This window comes from Oryzias latipes, chromosome 4, assembly GCF_053564925.1.
Source record: "Oryzias latipes strain Hd-rR chromosome 4, Olatipes_Hd-rR_3.1".
In the NCBI taxonomy this organism is placed as follows: Eukaryota; Metazoa; Chordata; class Actinopteri; order Beloniformes; family Adrianichthyidae; genus Oryzias; species Oryzias latipes.
Genome location: NC_136240.1, coordinates 21,886,847 through 21,907,106, shown reverse-complemented (window position 1 = coordinate 21,907,106; position 20,260 = coordinate 21,886,847). Strand labels below are relative to the sequence as shown.

The window sequence follows — 20,260 nt, the reverse complement described above, 5'->3', positions numbered from 1 at the left end:
ATGCTGCTTCATGGTCTTACCCCCCCCCCCCTCTCACTATCACCCCCCCCCCCCCCCCCCCCCCTAACATCCCTCTCTCTTCTTCCCTTCTTTCTTTTTCCGTCCGGTCCAACACCAAAGATTTTCAAACATGATTGAAATTAATAAAGTTTGGCCTCAATTACAAAAGGGGTTTATTCAGACATACCTTTGGTTTGTCTGAAGATTAATAACCCCTCTTGTTAAAGTAAAATATGTCCAACACAAGAGGCCCTCAGCTCTCATCTGTCTGCCCAGCTGTTGGACAGGACAAGTTAATAAAAAATAAAAAAAATCTCAAGCATCTTGCTGCACACGTTGAAGGACCTTAGCCTCCTCAGGAAGTGGAGTCTGCTGCTGGCCTCCTTATACACAGCAGTGCTATTGCTCTTCCAGCTCAGTCTGTTGTCGATGGTTACTCCCACTTGTATTCCTCAACCTCTGCCACCTCTCTGCCAAAGATGCTGAGAGGCTGGGAAGCTGGTGGTTTCTTCCTGAAGTCCATCACCATCTCCCTGGTCTTTTCCACATTCAGCAGCAGGTTGTTTTCTCCAGACCATCTCACAAATTTATCCACAAGTTCTCTGTACTCCTCCTCCCGCCCACCATTAATGCAGCCAACAACAGCAGAGTCATTAGAGAACGTCTGAAGATGGCAAGACTCTGGGTTGTACTGGAAGTCACTGGTGTACAGAGTGAACAGGAATGGAGAGCACAGTTCCCTGTGGGGCCCCCACACTGCTTGTCACCACGTCAGACAGGACACTGCCCAGCCGGACAAACTGCGGCCCGTCTGACAAGTAATCAATGATCCAGGAGACCAAGGCACTGTCCACACCCATCCGCCGCAGCTTCTCACCCAGTAACCAGGGCTGGATGGTGTTGAACGCACTGGAAAAATCAAAGAATATGACCCTCACAGTGTCCCCCCCTCCATCCAGGTGAGAGTGAGCACATTGCAGCAGATAAATAACAGCATCCTCCACCCCCATGCGTGGCTGGTAGGCAAACTAAAGTGGGTCCAGAGATGGTTTCACCAGAGGTCTCAGGTGGGACAACAAAATCCTTTCCAGCACTTTAGCTGCATGGGACATGAGGGCAACAGGACGGTAATCACTGGGTCCAGAGGGTCTTCTTGGGAACAGGAACCAGACATGCGGTTTTCCAGGTGCCCGGCACCTTCATCATACTGAGGCTCAGGTTAAAGAGGTGCTGGAAAATAGTGGATAGCTGGGCGGCACAGGACTTCAGTATCCTGGGGGCTGATGCCGTCTGGGCCAGGAGCCTTTCGGAGGTTGATTTTTTCCAGCTGTCTCCTCATCTGGTCGGTCGTCACAGTCAGTGGGGGGGGGGGGGGGGGGGGGGGTTATTGCAAGTTCGGGGGTGGTTTCAGTCTGGTCAGGTAGGCAAAAGGAAGATGAGGGAGAGGGAGGTTGATGGGGGGTTGTATAATGAGGGGTGGGTGGTTGTAAAGATGCCGGAGGGGGGGTAGGGTGGACCTGGGCAGTAGGAGAGCTAAATCTATTGAAAAAGATGTTCAGGTCATTAGCTCTTTCTCTGTCGCCTTCACATAATCTGGATAAGATTCAAGAACCTGGCAGATATCCAAGAAGGTGGGAGTAGTAGATTCAAAAACCACCACATTCAGACACATTTGGAAGATAGAATAGTGCTGTTTTTGAAGCAAGAAAGGAGGATGGATTTTCTCTTCAAATAATCAGATTTTTTGATGAGTGAAATGATAAACATCATAATAAATCATATTCCAAATTATGTGGTTGTTTTCAATGTATTGTGCTGGCTGTAGTTGCATAGTGAGATTTGTTTACTGGTTTTTCAATTTATTTAGAGGCATAGAAAATGCTTAATGAGCGGTTGAGGGATTCAGATGTAGCAATACAGAAGACCCAGGTGTGTGTAATGCACACCTGGGTAAAAATTGTTTGAAAAGCCAGAAAAAATATATAGAAAAAAAAAAAGTTTAGATTGATAGACAACCATCAACTGTCTTTATTTCTTTTTAATTTTCTTGATTTTACAGTCAACAGTTTACAGTTCAGTGTTGTGTATTAGTACAAAGCTGCTTTTCTGTTTTTCAATATCTGTTCGAATTATGCTAATTGTGTAAACATTCAAAGAGTTAAGGTAATTCAAAGTGTGTAGTATTTCCTGAAACTGTTATTCTGAAGTTACTTATATTACTTTTTTTTACTTTCAATTACATAAGTAACACAAGGTAAATCTCAAAAAGCTCCATGGAAATGTTCACGCACAGGTGGGCAAGTCTATCACACCCTCAACACACTGTTGATGCATTTCCAAGAGGCCGTCAGGTAGTTTTCCTCCTTTACATTTGAAGGTAACATAACCACCATGCTCTATAAAGGTCTTCTGCACATCTCTTGCAAATAATATATTATGCTGGTTCATTTCTTCTGGAGAAACAGAGCATGGTCCTGAAAAAGACAAAAGTGTTTTTGTTATTAAAATAGAATGAAAAAATTAAAAAACTTAAAAACAGATTTGTAAAAGGACATTTGTTTCCTATATATAGTTAAATCCTTTCACAAAAATATTTCTAGTTGGAAAAATCAACCAGTAACTAAGAAAATATTCCATTCAGGCAATAAACCAGCAACACTAAAAAGAAACACTTATCGTTTTTTTGTTTTGTTTTTTAATTTGTATGTTTGAAGAACCAGAAATTTTTGAAATGTCATGATTTATACTTTATATACAGTAAAATACCTATATTATATACCTATATTATAGTGCAAAGAATTGTATATGTTAAACTGGAACTTACTGATGCATCTGAGATGTCCAGTCCATCTACCGTTCCTGCACGTTTTAAATGGCCCCCCTTCCATTACATAGAACCGTGGACAAAAATATTGAATACTTTCGCCATTCTGGTACTCTGTTTTACTTCTAATGACATCTGCATCTTCAACGGCTGGTGGAGCTGAACATACCACTTCACCCGCTGGAATGGCCAAAAAAAAGTCATTATGATGTATTAAGCATCACCTTTGCAATTATGTTTTTGTGATTTTTTTTATGCATTAATTTTACATTGTTAATAACAGACTGCATCAGAGCAGGGTTTTAATAACAGCAGAGATGGTTCATGATAGATGTTGTCAAGGATAATGTTAAATTCACAAATCTTCTTTTGAAATAGTGTGTCTCTATCCTGATCCTTACCGACCATGCTTTAATTGTTTCCTGTTCTATCATACATGTTTACATTTCGATGACTCTATTTTATGGTAGCTCTGTAGAGCAAAGCACATCAGCACCAAAACCATCAGATTTTAGAAATCAAAAACAAAAAATGAAACAAAATAAAAATGTAATGTTTCAGAAAAACAAAAGTAATTTTAAAAAACCAATATGAAATGTTAAAAACTGAAACATCAAGAACAACAAGAAACTGGAAAAAAGTTTGGGACACCGCCAATTGGAAGATGAAATCCAGAATTACTTCATGTCAGATAACCTTTGGTTAAAATATGGACATGATTTTAATCTTTAAAATGTTTATACGTTGAGCAATGTGTTGATGTGATTTGCACTTCAGGGCCACCTACTAAGTACAGGAAAAATCTGTGAAATAGCGAGACCAACAAAGGTGGATCGCAATATAGCGAGGGATCACAATAATAGCTGTCCCTCCGACATATTCTGTTGACCCTAAGTACTTCAAGCCATATATAGTTGTGCAAAATAATGACTTTTATCAAGTATTAATCACTTTGTCTTCACATATTTTTCACATTTAAGTGAGAAATCCTTTATTTAAAATATATGTCTTTACAATTTAAGTACGGTAATCAAATTGTCATGAAAACAGCTCAGAAACAAGAAAACTATTTGTGTCATGATACCTTCACAAAGTTCTTCAGGCATCCATCCCTCTCTGGTACATGTTGCCTGTGTGATACCAATGGGTTTTTTGTAGCCTTGAACACAGGCATAGGTTGCATGGTCGCCTAGTTTTCTTCGCCCCTGTGAAGTGTGAAAGGAGTGCAAATACCCGTCCTGTCGATCGCTACATGTAACTTCTAGAATGAGAGAACAATTTAAATATTAGTTCATATTTTTTTTTTGTAATGCAGCTCTTTTCCATATTTTACCTTGACATACTGGTCTGATATCCCATTTTCCAACCTCATTACAGGTAACAACCGTTCTGGTAGTTTTCATATCTAAAATCCAGTGATCCCTGTCGCATGTGACTGTTAATCTGTCACCTGGTGAGAAAACATTTTTGCCATTCTGGTTGTATGATGTTCCAACTGGAGGCAGATCCACTTTGCAGGTAATTTCTGTATTTTGGGACAAACCAATAATTAGTTTGCTGTAACAAGGCAGAGTCCATAAACTCCAAATTGTACACTTACTTGTACACTGAGGTGTGGGGCTCCATACTACTTCTGCTCCAACTTTTAAACACCTTGGATTTCTTTCATCAGCAGGTTTGTATTTATTGTCACAAACATAATTCAGGATTTCATTTTCTCTGTACACTTTTGGACCATCAGTAACACGGCCATGATCAATCACAGGGGCGGCACAAGATGCCTCTGTAGAAATAACACATCTTTTCTTACTAAATAACACAAGTGATCAGGTGATTTACATCTGGGTATAGATCTATCCCAATTAGGTGTCATCAATACCATTAAGTGTTTGACTAACACCTAATGAAGCTAGGGAGCATTAAAGCAGATCCAAACCACAGTTCCAATACAGTAATGTACTTTATTAATTAATTCATTGATTTTCTTTGTTTTAAGATGACTTGAAGAAGTCTATCTTAATTGACAAATGTCGTGTAAATGAGTTACAGTATGTCGTGTAATATTAACTGCCAGCAGTGCAGTTAACATAATGTGAGGACCAACGCCCAGTTTGAGACATTTTAGTCTATAAAAATAAAAGGCAGATGTATTTTGCATGTATTTACATCTGACCAAGCACAAAACCTGATGAAAATTCATGTTGAGCATAATACGTGCGTCCAAAGTGCACGTTGCAACATTGGCCGATCGTAGTTAAATCCTAAACGTATCCCTAACCCCACCCTAATTATATGCAAATAGTTATTTCCAAAATAAAAATTATATGCAATATGCTCCGCCAAATGCCAAAAAAAGTCAAATTTCACGGTCCTTTGAAACCAGATCTCTGTCCTTTTCAACTATTTATGTAATAAAGCAATTCCAACGGATTTTGAAGCTACAAAACAAGCTTTGTGTTGACATTGTTCTCTTGATGTGCAATATTTAGCAGAGGTAAATTGCACATTTTGAAAATAACAAACCAACTGAGGACAAAAGCAGCTTCGCGCCAAAATACACCTTTCTCAGCTTCTGAATCACTTACGTCAATTGCATAAATGGTTGAAGAGTAAGGAAATTTGGGAGAGCTTGAGTTATTTCCTGTCTACCAGCGACAGATCCAACTTTTATTTTGTTTTGCTTTAGTCTGCTTGATTTCCACAAAGATCGGATTTATTTAGCATGAATTCATTTTATACATTGATATTGAAACAACAATGTATCAGTTTGAACATTAAATCTTACAACAATCAAAAAACTTTTTTTCAAGGCATGTTTGTTTAGCAAAAAACACAGCATAATTACATATTGTTTATTTTAAGTGCATTTGTCTGTTCTTACCTCTACAACTTTCAATCCCAGTCCATGATCCACGCTCACAGGTGATGGTAACAGATTTTCTGTTATTATTTTTGCATGTATATATGACCCGATCACCAATGTTGTAAGTAGTCTTTTGGCCTGTGGTAATTTGTGCGTCCCCGTCGAGGTCGGGTGTCAAGCATTTTGTTCCTGGACAAAATAAAAGAGGTTGCACTTAAGAAAAGCAAAAAAGGGTAATATACAGTGCAAATAGTTTCACAACATAGCTGTAAGAGGTAATATATCTATTTTTATATGCAGAAAAAATATATTTCATCAATCTGATAGTGCCAGTGTGCTCCACCACTACAGGATGTTGGGATTTTTCAATGAGAACGCACTGTAGTTCATACAGACTATTGGTCCTGTTGTTTTCTTAAGGTGTACTGATATCTCTCATGCCAATTTGTATTGTCTATGTCATGCTGTAGCTACTTAACACAAACGTTGTAATTAAAAATTTATGAATAATTAAAACTGTAAATTTTTCTTTCTTTGCTCTTAAAAAAACTGGTCCTCTCCACAGAGATCATTCAACAAATAAATGATTTGAACATTTTAAAACATTTTAAGTTGGAGATCTCTGGTAATACAATTTTGCTTTTCTCAATTAATATGATCATTGGTACTCAAATGTTTGTATTAGTGTAAAATGAATTACAACAAAAGGTTTTGAAAAATGACAACATGAAATTAAGAAAAAGAGGAACAAACTTTAAACTCTTCCTATGACTGTCATCATACCTTCACAGAGCAGTTCAGGCATCCATCCATCTTTAGTACATGTGGCATGAGTGACACCAGCGGGTTTATTGTAGCCTTCAATACATTTATAGTTTGCACGGTTGCCGACTTGTCTTCGTCCCCAAGGAGCGTAAAAAAAATACAAATACCTGTCCTGTCGGTCATTGCATTTAACCTCTAGAATGAAAGAAAAGAAATGTATAAATAGCTTATAGGTGAACAATTCATGAAGAACCACAAAGAAGGGCTTCATATTTCTTTGAAATTGTAGCTTCTGTTTTACACACCCTGATCTTTGAAAGTGGGAACTGCATCAGGGGCTTATGTGAGAAAGAAATTAAAAAGTATTTGTGCCATTTCCAAAATTTGATTGCATTAAACGGGGGTCAACTGAATGAGTCCATTCTAGAGTCTTCAAATTAAGAAAAAGACTATTACATACATTGGAGTTTAAATGCATTTGTGTCATGCGTGAAAAATTACAGTATGTCCGACTTCAACAGTGCACTTAGTGCATGTGCAAAGCAGCAAGTGTGCAGTGTGGATAGTAGGTAGGTAGAATCATCTCCCAATATGGATTTAGTCCTGTTTATAGACCCGTTTACATCAGAACTCCCCTTTAAAACATGGGGCAGCTGTTAATGTACATTATCTGTACATTAGAAGCTAAAAAGAACTCCAGGCTTAATTTGACATAACAAGAAGTTGTTGAAAGATGTCCATCAGCAGAAACAACGAATGTGAGTAACTTCAAAGATGTCAGGTACTCTGGGTACCTGAATGCCAAAAAGTCTGCTGTGTTTGCATGTCACATTTGCGTGCATGTTGCCTTAACTCCATGGGATACACATGCCAAACTGTTGTTGGAGCAGATTACACAAGCTTCTTTTTCCAGAAATAAAAACAAGTGTTTGCCTTTACCTGTGCATGAGGGGATTGGATCATTCCATTCTCCTTCTCTTCCACATATTAGCACTGAACTGCCAATAAGCACTTTATCGGGGCTGTCACAGCTGAAGGTGAGGACATGGTCTGGAGGTATGGGGCTGTTATAGTCTGGTAAGCCTTTGATTTTAAGCCCCCCTTGCGCAGGAGGACGCACACATCTGATAGTAGTAGCTGAAAAACAAAGCCTCACACTGTGAATGCAACTAAGCAATGAAAGAATTTTGTTTTAAATTGATTTGCATTTAAAATGTTTTTTATTGATTTTACAGCACCAGCATTAAGTATCTTAATGTTGTACAGTCTAATACTCACAGCTGTAGATATAGAGAGTGACAATCATAAAGAGGTTCAACTCACAGTAGCAAGATCCCTTGCGGATGGACACCCAGCCCTCACTGCCACATACATATGTGATGGGCAGATCTGATGTAAAACCAGCATCACACGTGAATCGTAGCATGTCTCCTTGTTGATACACAGCTTTTCTGGTCTCCTCTGATACATAAGCGTTAGGAATGTCTGGGAGCTCTGAACATGCTAGGAGATATTAACATTACTGTGCAACATAAAAAGGCAAAAATGTACTTAATGAATTGGTATTTTTAGTATAAAAATGTTTAGAATACAAGTCAGGAGGATTTTCAAGTCCTATGAGCCAATATTTCAAGTAAAATAGAACAACTTAAATGTAAAAAGAGCTGTTTTGCTTCTGGTCCAAGTTTAAGCAAAGCAGAGGCAAGTTTGCCAGATTGTGTTTATAAAACTGTGACATTCCTGGACCCTTTGGAACAATTATGTTAATGGTCAATGTTTGAATTTGTCAAGACCTCAAACATCCAATTCACGTCCCACTCCAATCATATTTGGATCCATTGTATATTCAAAAAACACCAAAAAGAGAATTTTCCTGGGATGGAATATTCTTTGTTTTGAATCTTTTTTATCATTTGTAGAGATTTTGCAATCTAACATTAGAAAATGCCCTTTTTTAAATATTAATCTTTTCATCACTCTTTCACAATTTTGCTCTTCTTTATTTCAGACAATCATTTATTCTATAATATCAACTCCAAAGCTGCTACAGACTTGAAATCAATGAAAGTGGCATGAAATTCTGTGCAGAAGTGTATTATATTTCCGTGATAAAATAAAGACAAACTCCTGTATTTTATTTTTTTGTACTTTGAACTCATTTTTTTTTTTTGCACTCTTGACTGTCATCAGCGTAAAACAAAAAAAGACATTAAACTTACAGAAACACATCCCCCGACGTGTTGCTAGCCATCCCTCACTTGTGCAGACAAATGTTGATATCTGATCTGATGTATACCCTGCTTCACAGTCAAAATGTATCAAATTGCCTTCCCGGAACTCTGCTCTCCGGTCTGCTTCAGATATATGAGCATGAGGAACATTTGGAAGTTCTGAACAGGCTGTGAGATCGAACAGAAATAAAAGAGAAAAGTATTTAGTCATACTGTGCAATCAATATTTTTATAGCTATGAAGAGCTGTAGAAAGTAGCTGAATACAGGCAACAGTTCATCCACAATTTTTAATTCCTAAATTAATTTCCAGAAAAGCAAAAAAATGTTTCTCTTTAAAGTAGAGGCAAAATCAAGGTACATTTGAAGCAGAAGGGGGTTTCATGCATGGCATCAAAATGCACCAATGGGTTAAACACTTAAAAACTGTTTTTTTTATACTTTCAAAGTCTTTGTATGCAATATAGAAAGTATCTGATACAAGCAAAAATGCTCCAAAACCAATTTTGATCATTTATATTCCCTTTACTTAAATCTCAACCTTGTGCCAACTTAAAGAAATTACCCAAAACATTTTTGCTGATGTCTGCAAAAACTTGTAAATGCAGATTAGAGTTTAGAACACTGATCTTACCATTGAGTGATAATGAAAATGGCACGTTTTCCAAAAAATGGAACACAAGAAGAATCAGCTGCAGTTTCATGTTGAGTTTTTCCTTGAACCACTTTCAGGCTGTGCTCTTTCAAAGGTTTCATTTGTGTACATTGAAGGTTACTGTTTGACTTTGCTACCAGTTATCGAGTTGAAATTGTTTGCATACCAGTCTCTTTGGCCTTGACATCCTTTGGTTACTAGCAAGTGAAATGTTTGTGCAAACCGTCATTTAACGGAACAAATTAGACTGCATTTGAACTTTAACTTTTCAAGAGTTTACCCTTCAATTCTTAATGTTAGAACTGGCATAGGCAGCACCTGCGTTTTTACATGAGCACAGGTTTAGATAAGGCCAGGGGAGCCTTTAATGAGCCATAACCCTTCTGCTGTCCTAGGCACTTTAACATTGGGACATGGGTCATCTAGACAAGTGGTCCCCAACCCCCGGGTCGTGGACCGGTACCGGTCCCTGGGTCATTTGGTACCGGGCCGCACAGAAAGAATAAGTTGCATTTCTTCTGTTTTATTTATTTCAGAATCTGAAAGATGTTTTATTTTGAAAAATTGCCCGATTCTCTGGTACATCGGTCTATTCAGGGCTGCTTATTACGTCCATTGCGATTGACCTTCAAGGACATGACGGTAGATCGCAGGCCAGCTTTACGTATGTAAAGCACAGGGTTTGTCTTGTCACGTATTTGATCCTCCAGTCTAGTATTGCTACATAACCATCCGCCTATATTTGAAAGACCGGTCCGTGGCATGAAAAAGGTTCAGACCACTGATCTAGACCCCACAAGATAGTGTCCTGAACCTGTTCATTATTTGTGCTCACTGGTGTCCATGGATTACATGAAATCCTCTTCACCTGCATCCACCTTTATCATGGTAGGGATAACACCTCAATAGAGAGAGGGGGGGGGGGGTGTCATAGGATAGCACAAGGGTTAAATGGCCATGTGGTTAGTGTTGGACAAAGTATTGGAGAAAAACTGTAAAGACAAAAATGTTCTTTAAACCATTTATTTGATTTACAGAAAGAAACTTTTCTGAAGGTGAACCTGAGAAATCATTAGTTGCCAGCTGCTCCACAGACCACACATGCTCACTTATTGACAGCATCACCACAGGGATCTTCAGTAGCCTCCTTTGACTGGACCTTTGCCGTGTTGAGATGTTTTACCCGTGTGTGGAAACACTGGCTCCTGAGGCTGCCGTGGTTCTGTTGGGGTGTAGCGGAACTGACTGAACAGCAGCCGTTTCTGGTTGTAGCGAGAACGAGACTTTGAAGCGTACACCTGATCCTCCTCACTCACTGGGGTGAAGACGGGCTCGTCCTCATCCTCTCCATCAGATGAAGAGCTCCAGCTCTCCTGCTCAGCCCCTCCAGTCTGACTGCTCTGTGCTCCGTACTGCTGAGAGCCAGAGAAACTGTGGGCTCCCCCAGCAGTGTAGGGGCCACTGTGGCTGCCATAAGTGCTGGATTGTCCTGTAGGTTTCTGATGGGATGGCTTGGATGGTTCCTGTCCAGAGGACATTGCAGTATACCATGTGGCCTCAGAGCTGCCACTGTCTGAAGGACCTGGAAGTAATCATTTTAGTTTTAAGCAGTCATCAGAAGACTGAACATTTACTGACATAGTCAGTAAATGTTTGTGTAATCATTGGATCTGTGTGTGATTTATATTTAGTAAATGTTTCACCTCCAGCTGTGTTGCTGCCATAAGACCAGGGAAAACTGCTGTAACTGTCCAGACCACCAGCTTGCTCAGAGATTCCCTCATAGACTGGCTTTGATGGAGCTTGTCCAGAATATGAGCGTGGAAGCCACATGGGAGAAGGAACACCACTGCCTGAGGAGAAATGCTTTGATGTTAGAAATTGTCGTCATCAGTTCCTGTGCTTTGAACAAAGGAATCTTACCTCCTTGTTGAGGAAAGCAGCTGATGCTTCCAATGAGTAGACAGGAAATCCACAACACCCTGCAAAGTGACAAAGCAAATTTACATGTTTTCTCAATCAAACAAACAAGCCTCTTGAAATGGAGGAACTATTTTAACAAGTTAAAGCTCAACCTACTAACCGCATTATGCAACAGATTACTGGACTGATGTAACTCAAAGCTCAGTGACATTTTTAGAATAGGAGCTGCTTTTAAGAGATTATTCAACCTGAAGTTGATTGTTGAGTGGAATCAGCTGCAACTGATTTAGTCTTGTCTATGGTGACAATGGAAAAATTACATTTTTAAAACATACATTTAATAAATATTTAATTTTCTGGTTGATGGTATTAATGCATTTTTGTGGGTTTTTTCTTTATTGAACCAACTCCCAAATGTCATCTTAGCAGCATTGTTAGCAGGAACTAGCAGAAGAGAACACATTACTCCTGTGTTAGTTTCACTTCACCGGCTCCCAGTTGAATCTAGAATCAAGTTCAAAATCCTGCTGCTAACCTATAAGGCCTTAAATCGTATATCCCCATCCTATCTATATTAAAGATCTCAACCAAAGTGCCTTACCAACCAAACACAACACTTTGCTCACAAAATGCAGAACTGCTTGTGGTTCCCAGAATTTCTAAAAGTACAGTTGGAGGTAGAGCCTTTAGCCACCCAGCCCTTGTCTTATGGAGTAAGCTCTCAGCTCATGTAAGAGAGGCAGACACCAAGAACAGTTAGGTGTTAGTAGGCTGCTAGACGTTTGAAACTGAGGGAAAGTATGGTGCACCAGGGTCCTGTGCTCTATCCTCACCTACTTCTCCTCTGCTCTCCTCTATTCTTGATCATTTATTCATCATTTGCTTCTCCAAGCCTCCGTTTGGTGCAGTACAATTCATGCATTGTCCCCCTTTCCCACTCCCCTCCAGGGGAGATGAAGGCAAACGCTCAACTGCAGCGAGACTAAAGGAGAACAGGAAATTGGAGTTGTCCTTTACATTCAATTTAGTATTAATATGCCTCTCCTCTTTAGTATGATCTGTGTTATGATATATTTTATATTTATTTTAATGTTTTGTGATGTATGTACCGGTACCTTTTTTTCATCAATAGGTATTTTAAATATTTTAATTGATCACTCAATTACAAAAACCGTCAGGACACGTTTCCCATAATGCATTGTTTTGTAGTCATTCGGACGGCTTGCAGTCAGTGGAGTACTAAATTTGCAGCTGCATTAGCTTAGGTTGGTGGCTTGCTCCCGCCCCTCACTCGTGATATTTATACGATGATTGAGAGGCGATGTTGGAGCAATAACATACGTCACACACCAGGTGATCTGCGCAACATTGCGTCCACCTGGGTGATCTCAAACACGCTTAATGTCCATCTTGGCTGCACATATTTGGTGCTGCAAGCATGACTTTCCATCCATTTTTGAGCCTTTGTCTGATCTCAGGTATTGGCATCGAATGTTCTGATCTCCAGTGAACAGCGCCCGTTCTTTTACAAACCACAGTTTGAATTCAATATGAAAATATAGGAGTGGCTGACCGGCTGCTCTTCAATAACTTGTGACCGGGGTTTAAATGTGCAAGAAGTCATAAGAAAGAAAATCCAAAAATGGTTACAAAATTTTGTTTCTCCTTTACTGATTTGTGTTTTAAATAGTAAACATAAAAAACATTCATCACAGACTCAAAATTGGGAGCACAAACTCTCTTTCATCCTTAAATTTCAATAAGTCCAAGTACAGTCCAGATTTACAGACAATCATCTTCAAGCCGTACAGAGGGTCTCAGCTGTATGGGAGGAAGTGCTGCCAAGTGTCCAGCAGTAAGAAGAAGGCAAGAGAAGCCGTGTTCAGAAGAATCCATTGATGGAGGTTACAGAACTGTAAAATTTGAGTCTTCTTTTGTGTTTAATAGTTATAATTCAACAGTGTTAACTGAACTGTGTTAATAAGGATTTTTAAATCAGGAAACAGATATAGAAGACTTAATAAACGGAAATGTATTACTGATTTATTTACTTATTGATTTTATTAACATATTTTATTTTATTGGAATGAGAGTTTTATAAGTACATTTTGTACAGAACACAGTTAATAATAGAGTATAGTTAATAGTATAGTATATGTTCCAAAATAAATGTACTGGTTCTCAGGTACTCACAAGTTGCGCGTGTGTGTGCTGAAGTTGCGGCCCAGCCTGACCTAGACTCTGCCTTCAGTGGCCCCCAGGTAAATGATTACATTTGCGTCTGCCCACTGGAAATGTATTTCGAAATCACAACCAGTAAAACTGTTCTGCACGGACTCACGTGCACACACACAAGAAAGGATCTCTCCCACAACTGCATGTTTGCGACCTTGAGTCTCCAATAGTTGGTGTGAGAGCTGAGTTTGATTTCCAGACACTACTGGGACAGCAAACTTGCTTCATAAAGAGTTTGACAGTTCTATAAGCTATGATAACGTGAGCTGATTAAACATTAAAAACAAAACATTTCTATGAACTGATTTGGTACTATGAATCAGACAAAAAAAACTTTGGATAAAGACATGTACATTACAGTAACTACCCTAAAGTGAAAATAAACAATTAATTTGATGCAAAGTATAAAACAATTTAGAAATCAAAATTCTAAAAAAAAAAAAACACTCAAGTGATTTCCAGGAGTCAAATATGTTTAAGTTTTGAACAAGGGGAAAGCAGATGGCACTTAAAAGACTGAAGATATTGCAATGACAAAGAAATCTCCATTTATAAGAATGTTCAGTTTTATTAGTTCTCTTATTGAAAATTACTTTGGTTTTCTTAAAAAGACTTTCAGAATTGAGCCTTGTTTTTAGAGTAACATTTCTGATATATTGCTTTTATTTCTAAAATGCTTTTGTCATGCTTAATTTTTTTTCCCAGCCAGTGTTGAGCTCCAGGTCAACTATACTTTTCAGTTTGGATATCATTCATGTGTTTAGTAGGCCATTTTGTTGAAATATTCCAAAATAGTCTAAACTGCTGGGACTGAGGCAGTTTTTTATGCCTTTAGTCTCACAATAGTGGGGCAGATAAGTGAAACAATCGTTCATTTGATGATACAAGCATGAAACTTGGCATAATTATTTATTTTGCATTAGATTTTGAAAAAAAAGTGCTAGCCACTTGGAATTTCAAGTGGCCATTTTCCAAGATGGCCACCATATGGTCCTTTTTAAGGCAGAATATTGCAGTACTATGTGCCATTAAAGTTCTTACTCAGATATTTGATGAGTTCTCTTTGTCTGGGTTTGATGTGGGAACACCACTAATCATTCTGAGGGTCCAATATGGCAATTATTTTACAAGATGGCCGCCAAATGATGTCATTTGCTACATATGCCAATGTCTAAGAGTCCATATTTCAAACAATACTCAACCTACTCTGGCCAAAAGTCCATTCATTGTTCATCATTTTTTTTTTCCTAGGAATTCTGGCAAGGTCAACTACAGAGTAGAGCACAGAATAGTTCATTCTTTACACAATTGCACCTTCCACCACACTCTGTCTTGCATCCACACTTTGTCAGTTCACGGCAGCTCTTGGAAATGGGTTCCAGCATTGTCCATAAAACTTCCCAGTCATCACCGTTTTTTGACCATCCCCACTTGGAGGGACACTGAGGTTCTGGCTGACGATTAACACACTGCCCCCAAATATGACCTGCTTGGTGGGCTGCTCGTTTGGCATGTTCCTTCAGTACACTTTTTGTTGGTGGAATCATGTCATATGACCTCTGCTTTCGCGCAAAGAGATCAAGCCTTGCCTCGTCTACAGAAGATATTGTACTCGACCGGTCATACATAAGAACCACATATTTCTCCAGAACATGTAGATCAGACTCCTCGAGAGGCTGGGCGCGTAGTTCGAATGGTCGATTTCGAAAGCGGAAATTCAAAGTTGAAGAGGGGACGTAAACATCGCTACTCGGATGCGTTTTCCCTCTGGTGGTGTTTTTTCGAAATAGCCAGGGAACATGGCTAAATCGAGGCTGGACGCTAAAGCAGCGGCGGGTAGGCACAGCTGCGTTGTGACTGGGAAGGAGTGGGGAGATGACAGGGGATGTGAAAGTGAGGATAGCATGGAGATGAGCTTTGGGATTGAAACAGGGAGGGAAAAGAGGGGAAATAGTTTTGATGGAGCTGATGCTAGAAAACAAGGAAGGGTGATGTCGACTGACAGCGACGAAGAAGGAGGGGATGGCTATAAAGTAATTTTGAGATTTTCTGAAGGACAAGGGTTAGGTTCTTTGAGCCCGATAAAACTGACGACTATCTTGAAGAATCAAGTGGGGGATATTAAACTTGCTAGAGTCCTGAGAGATGGGAACCTGTTGATTGTTTGTAGGAGTGAGGAGCAGAGGGACAGGGCCTGTAAAATGAGAGAAGTAGGCAAACATAAAGTTATTAGTATGAGCAAGGTAGGACTGGGAGGTCAGGGGGCGAGAGGAGTGATTTGGGGCATACCTGTGGAGATGTCCATTACAGAACTTAAAGCTAACCTACGAGGGGCAGAAATAAGAGAAGCAAGGAGATTAAGTGATTTTCGGGATGGTGTGAGGAGGGATTCTGAGGGAATACTATTGGAGTTTATAGGAAGGAGCCTGCCGGACAGAGTATCCCTGGGATACATATCTTATACTGTGAGGGAATACATTCCTAAACCTGTTAGATGTTTTCACTGCCAGAGGTTTGGACACACTGCTGCTGTATGTAAAGGCAAGCAGAGGTGCCCCAGGTGTGGAGAAGATCATAGGTATGAGTCCTGTGGGAACAAGTCGAAACCAAAGTGTTGTAACTGTGGGGGGAATCATAGTGCTGCACATGCAGGCTGTCAGGTCATGAAAAGAGAAGTCCATATTCAAAAAACCAGAGTACTGCATAGAATCTCATATGCAGATGCAGTCAAAATGGTTGGTAAGGGTTCTGATAGACAGGCAGGAGTCATACACGAGGTGTCTAATAGTATACAGGACAGGAATGTTGGGGGGAAAGTTTGTTGCTGGAGTTATAAATGCAACGATGGAAACTAAGTCGAAAACAGAAAGAATACAAATCATTGTAAAAGCAGCGGCGAATCATTTGGACATCAATGAGTTAACATGGGAAGAGGTTCGGAACAACCTCAGTGCCCACTCTAGTCAGGAGATGGGAAGTGTGGGATAGTAAATGGTTCTTGTACTACAATGGAATGCAAGGAGCTTATTGGCGAATGGACAGGAATTTAAAAAGTGTATAGATGACTTGGATCAAAAACCAGATGTTATATGTATTCAGGAGACGTGGTTAAGGCCGAATTTAGATTTTAGAATTTCCCAATATACGGGAATCCGGTGTGATAGAGCAGAAGGAGGGGGAGGTGGTTGTGCCACCTTTATTAAAAACAATTTCAATTACAGGGTGATTAAAATAGGAACACAAGAAGAATGTATTGGCATTGAAATTTATATTGGTCTGGGGAGAGTGTATGTTGTTAATTACTATAATCCATGCAAAAAGTTAGATCTCAGTCTTCTTAAATCACTTATTCATCTAGACATTGTTTGTGGGGATTTTAATGCACATAGCACATTATGGGGTGGGAAGGTGACAGATGCTAATGGTGAGGTGTTGGAGGATTTGATGGATGAATTACACTTGGTGTGTCTCAATGATGGGAGAGGAACAAGAATAGATGTTCGTACAGGGAACATGTCAGCACTAGATCTCACTTTTGTTTCAAGTGTCCTGGCAGGGTGTTGTGAGTGGAATGTACACAACAGCACTATGGGGAGTGACCATTTTCCTGTTTTCTCTAGGGTTGGTGGAAATAGAGACCCATCAAGTAATGACAAGGAAGGAAGATGGCTTTTTCATAAAGCTAAATGGGATGACTTTACTTGTATGTGTGAGGAATATTCAAACATTAGTATGGCGAGCACTGCTGAAGAAATGGAAAAGAAAATTAGTAATGTAATAATTTTAGCAGCAGAAAAAACAATTCCAAGAAGTAAAGCGACTATGATGAGGAGAAATATTCCATGGTGGACTGAAGACTGCAAGATAGCAGTTAAGAATAGGAATAAGGGTTTGAGACTCTTAAAACAGACTCACACATATGAGAACCTATTAAACTATAAGAGGCTTTGTGCACAGGCGAGGAAGATTATTAAAAAGGAGAAAAGGGAGTACTGGAGGGGTTTTTGTGATACAATTGGTCGAACAACTCCGGTTAGTACGGTTTGGGGTATGATTAGGAAAATGAAGGGTATAAGGAGAGAGTTACAATATCCAGTATTAAATATGGGTGATGACCTGGCGATAACAGATACGGATAAAGCTGAAATGTTGGCTAAGACCTTTGTGAGAAGTCAAAGTAATGAGAATTTGTCAGGATATAGGAAAGGGAGGAGAGATGAAATTAGGGAACGGCACTATCAGGAATTTGATGGTGACACTTATTTGACAGCTATGGATGCTCCGTTTACATACTTTGAGTTGGAGTTTGCACTACAAAAATCTAAAATCACATCACCAGGTAGGGATGGTATAAGTTATGTTATGTTAAAACATTTAGGTAGAAAAATGAAGTTGAAATTATTGGACATGTATAATAGGGTCTGGTGTGAAGGTAAATTGCCGACTAATTGGAAAGAGGCTGTGGTTATTCCTATATTAAAACCTGGGAAAGATCCGAGCAGCCCAGAAAACTACAGGCCCATAGCACTCACATCACATGTTGGGAAAGTAATGGAAATAATGATAAATGAGAGATTGTCTTACTACCTGGAAAGTAAAAATTTACTGTCCCAATACCAGAATGGTTTTAGGAAAGGTCGAGGGACAATGGACCCTGTAATCTGCCTTGAAGCAGACATTAGAAAAGCCCAAGTAAATAAAGAATATTTAGTGGCAGTATTTTTTGACATTGAAAAGGCTCATGATATGGTCTGGAAAGAGGGTTTATTGATAAAATTAGGTAGGTTAGGACTTCGTGGAAGAATTTATAATTGGATCAAGGGATTTTTATTTGATAGATATAGACAAGTTATACTAGGACAGTCTTTTTCTAATAGGTATATAGTGGATAATGGAACCCCACAAGGAAGTGTGATTAGCCCTGTGCTGTTTTTAATTATGATTAATGATATCTTTAATTCAATTGGATGCGAATTTGGGAAAGCATTATTTGCAGATGATGGAGCCTTGTGGAAGAGGGGAAGGAATATTCGTTATGTGGAGAGAAAGATACAAGACGCTATTACAGAGGTGGAAAACTGGTCATATGATTGGGGGTTCAAGTTTTCAGTGACTAGATTATTACATGGAGAAGCAATGGAGCAAGTGCATAGTTTTAAATATCTGGGAGTTATATTTGATACGAAGTTGAAATGGAGAGAGAATATTGATATTATAGTAGGGAGATGTAAGAAAGTCATAAATATAATGAGATGCTTGAAAGGTACTGGGTGGGGAGCTAGTGCGCAGGCTTTAAAGCAAGTATATTTTACTATGATTAGGTCAGTCACAGATTATGGAATCATTGTTTATAATACAGCTTGCAAAACGCTGTTACATAAGATTGAGGTAATCCAAAATCAGGCATTGAGAATATGTACTGGGGCTATGAGGTCAACTCCTGCTGTGTCATTACAAGTTGAAATGGGGGAATTACCATTGACTCTCAGAATCAAACAACTGATGCTTAATTATTGGGTGAAAATACAGGGTTGTGTAGATGAAGAACATATGGTTAGGAGAGCTATTGCTCCTTGTTGGGAAAGTGGTAATGGGTCAAGAGAAAGTATTGCTTGGAAATTAGCTAGTTTTGCGAGAAAAGCAAACATTCATGGTAAAACCCTAGTTAAGACGTTTTTGTACCCGACCACTCCTTTCTGGGTTTTTCCAACCATACAAGTGGATTTGTATCTCCATAGAACAATGGAGGGTAGCAAAGGGACGGGAAACTGGGATGAGATAACAGCAGATAGGTTAGACACGATCCATGCTTCATTTATCCGTATATATACAGATGGATCTAAAGATCCAGACACAATGAGAACTGTTTTTTCTTTCTGTATCCCTACATTGGGGAAATATATGGGAATTAAGACGCCAAAGGATCTTTCAGTTTTTACAGTTGAAATGTTGGCAATATCATATAGTTTAAGCTGGTTAGAACAGAATAGAGTTGGAGATGGTATTATTTGTTCAGATTCATTGTCAGCTTTGATGTCTCTGAAGTCTTACTATTCTGAGAGCAGATCAGATTCATTGTATGAAATTTATGAGAGTTTGTTCAGGTTGGAAAAATTGAAAATAAAAATTAGATTTATGTGGGTACCAGCACATAGGCGGTGGAGGGAAATGAAATGGCTGATTTTCTGGCTAATAGGTCGTTGAAACGAGGTATGGAGATGGAAATTCCATTAGCTAGAACAGGAATAAGGGCGATTATTAGGAGGCATATTATGGACGAATGGCAGACACAATGGGAAAGGGAGGGGAAGGGTCGACATTTATTTAGAATTCAGGACAAAGTAGGGAGAAGTCTGAATATCAGAGTAGACACCAGAGATCGTGGCATAATATCACGGTTGAGGATGGGTCACACTGGTTTAAATAATACATTGCATCTCATAGGGAAACACCCAACTGGTTTGTGTGAGTGTAGAAAAGGGGAAGAGTCAGTTGAGCACGTTTTATGTCAATGTGAACTGTATGGGGAGGAAAGACGACAACTGGAAAGTAGGGTACGGTTGAAAGAGGGTGAACAACTTAGTTTAAAGAAGCTTTTGGGAGGGGAGGAGAATTTACATGGTGTGGTTATAGGTTTTTTGAAGAGAACTAGGTTATGGGGGAGAATCTAGAGATGGGTGAGGGATTATTTATTTATTTATTTATTTATTTATTTATTTATTTATTTATTTATTTATTTATTCACGGTATGGTTGGTTAGGTAGT

General features: G+C 39.1%; 2 protein-coding genes across 3 annotated transcripts; both read right to left on the bottom strand.

Moving 5' to 3' along the window:
• Positions 1 to 1,999: 1,999 nt before the first annotated feature.
• Positions 2,000 to 9,462, bottom strand: LOC144991909 (coagulation factor XIII B chain-like). Its single transcript, XM_078946118.1, has 11 exons — positions 9,317 to 9,462; positions 8,672 to 8,851; positions 7,776 to 7,955; positions 7,392 to 7,589; positions 6,471 to 6,647; positions 5,706 to 5,876; positions 4,425 to 4,607; positions 4,158 to 4,349; positions 3,909 to 4,085; positions 2,825 to 3,004; positions 2,000 to 2,474 (listed from the first exon to the last, which is right to left on the bottom strand). The coding sequence occupies exons 1-11, from the start codon at positions 9,384 to 9,386 to the stop codon at positions 2,284 to 2,286; spliced, it is 1,899 nt and encodes a 632-aa protein (XP_078802244.1). The 5' UTR covers positions 9,387 to 9,462; the 3' UTR covers positions 2,000 to 2,283.
• Positions 9,463 to 10,344: 882 nt separating this feature from the next.
• On the bottom strand, positions 10,345 to 11,559 carry LOC144981369 (uncharacterized). Of its 2 annotated transcripts, none has more exons than XM_078946116.1 (4): positions 11,421 to 11,559; positions 11,261 to 11,319; positions 11,041 to 11,190; positions 10,345 to 10,919 (listed from the first exon to the last, which is right to left on the bottom strand). In XM_078946116.1, the coding sequence occupies exons 1-4, from the start codon at positions 11,423 to 11,425 to the stop codon at positions 10,474 to 10,476; spliced, it is 660 nt and encodes a 219-aa protein (XP_078802242.1). In that variant the 5' UTR covers positions 11,426 to 11,559; the 3' UTR covers positions 10,345 to 10,473. The 2 variants fall into 2 exon arrangements, with proteins under 2 accessions (XP_078802242.1, XP_078802243.1); XM_078946117.1 differs by having other exon boundaries at positions 11,041 to 11,185; positions 11,262 to 11,319.
• Between the last annotated feature and the right edge of the window lie 8,701 nt (positions 11,560 to 20,260).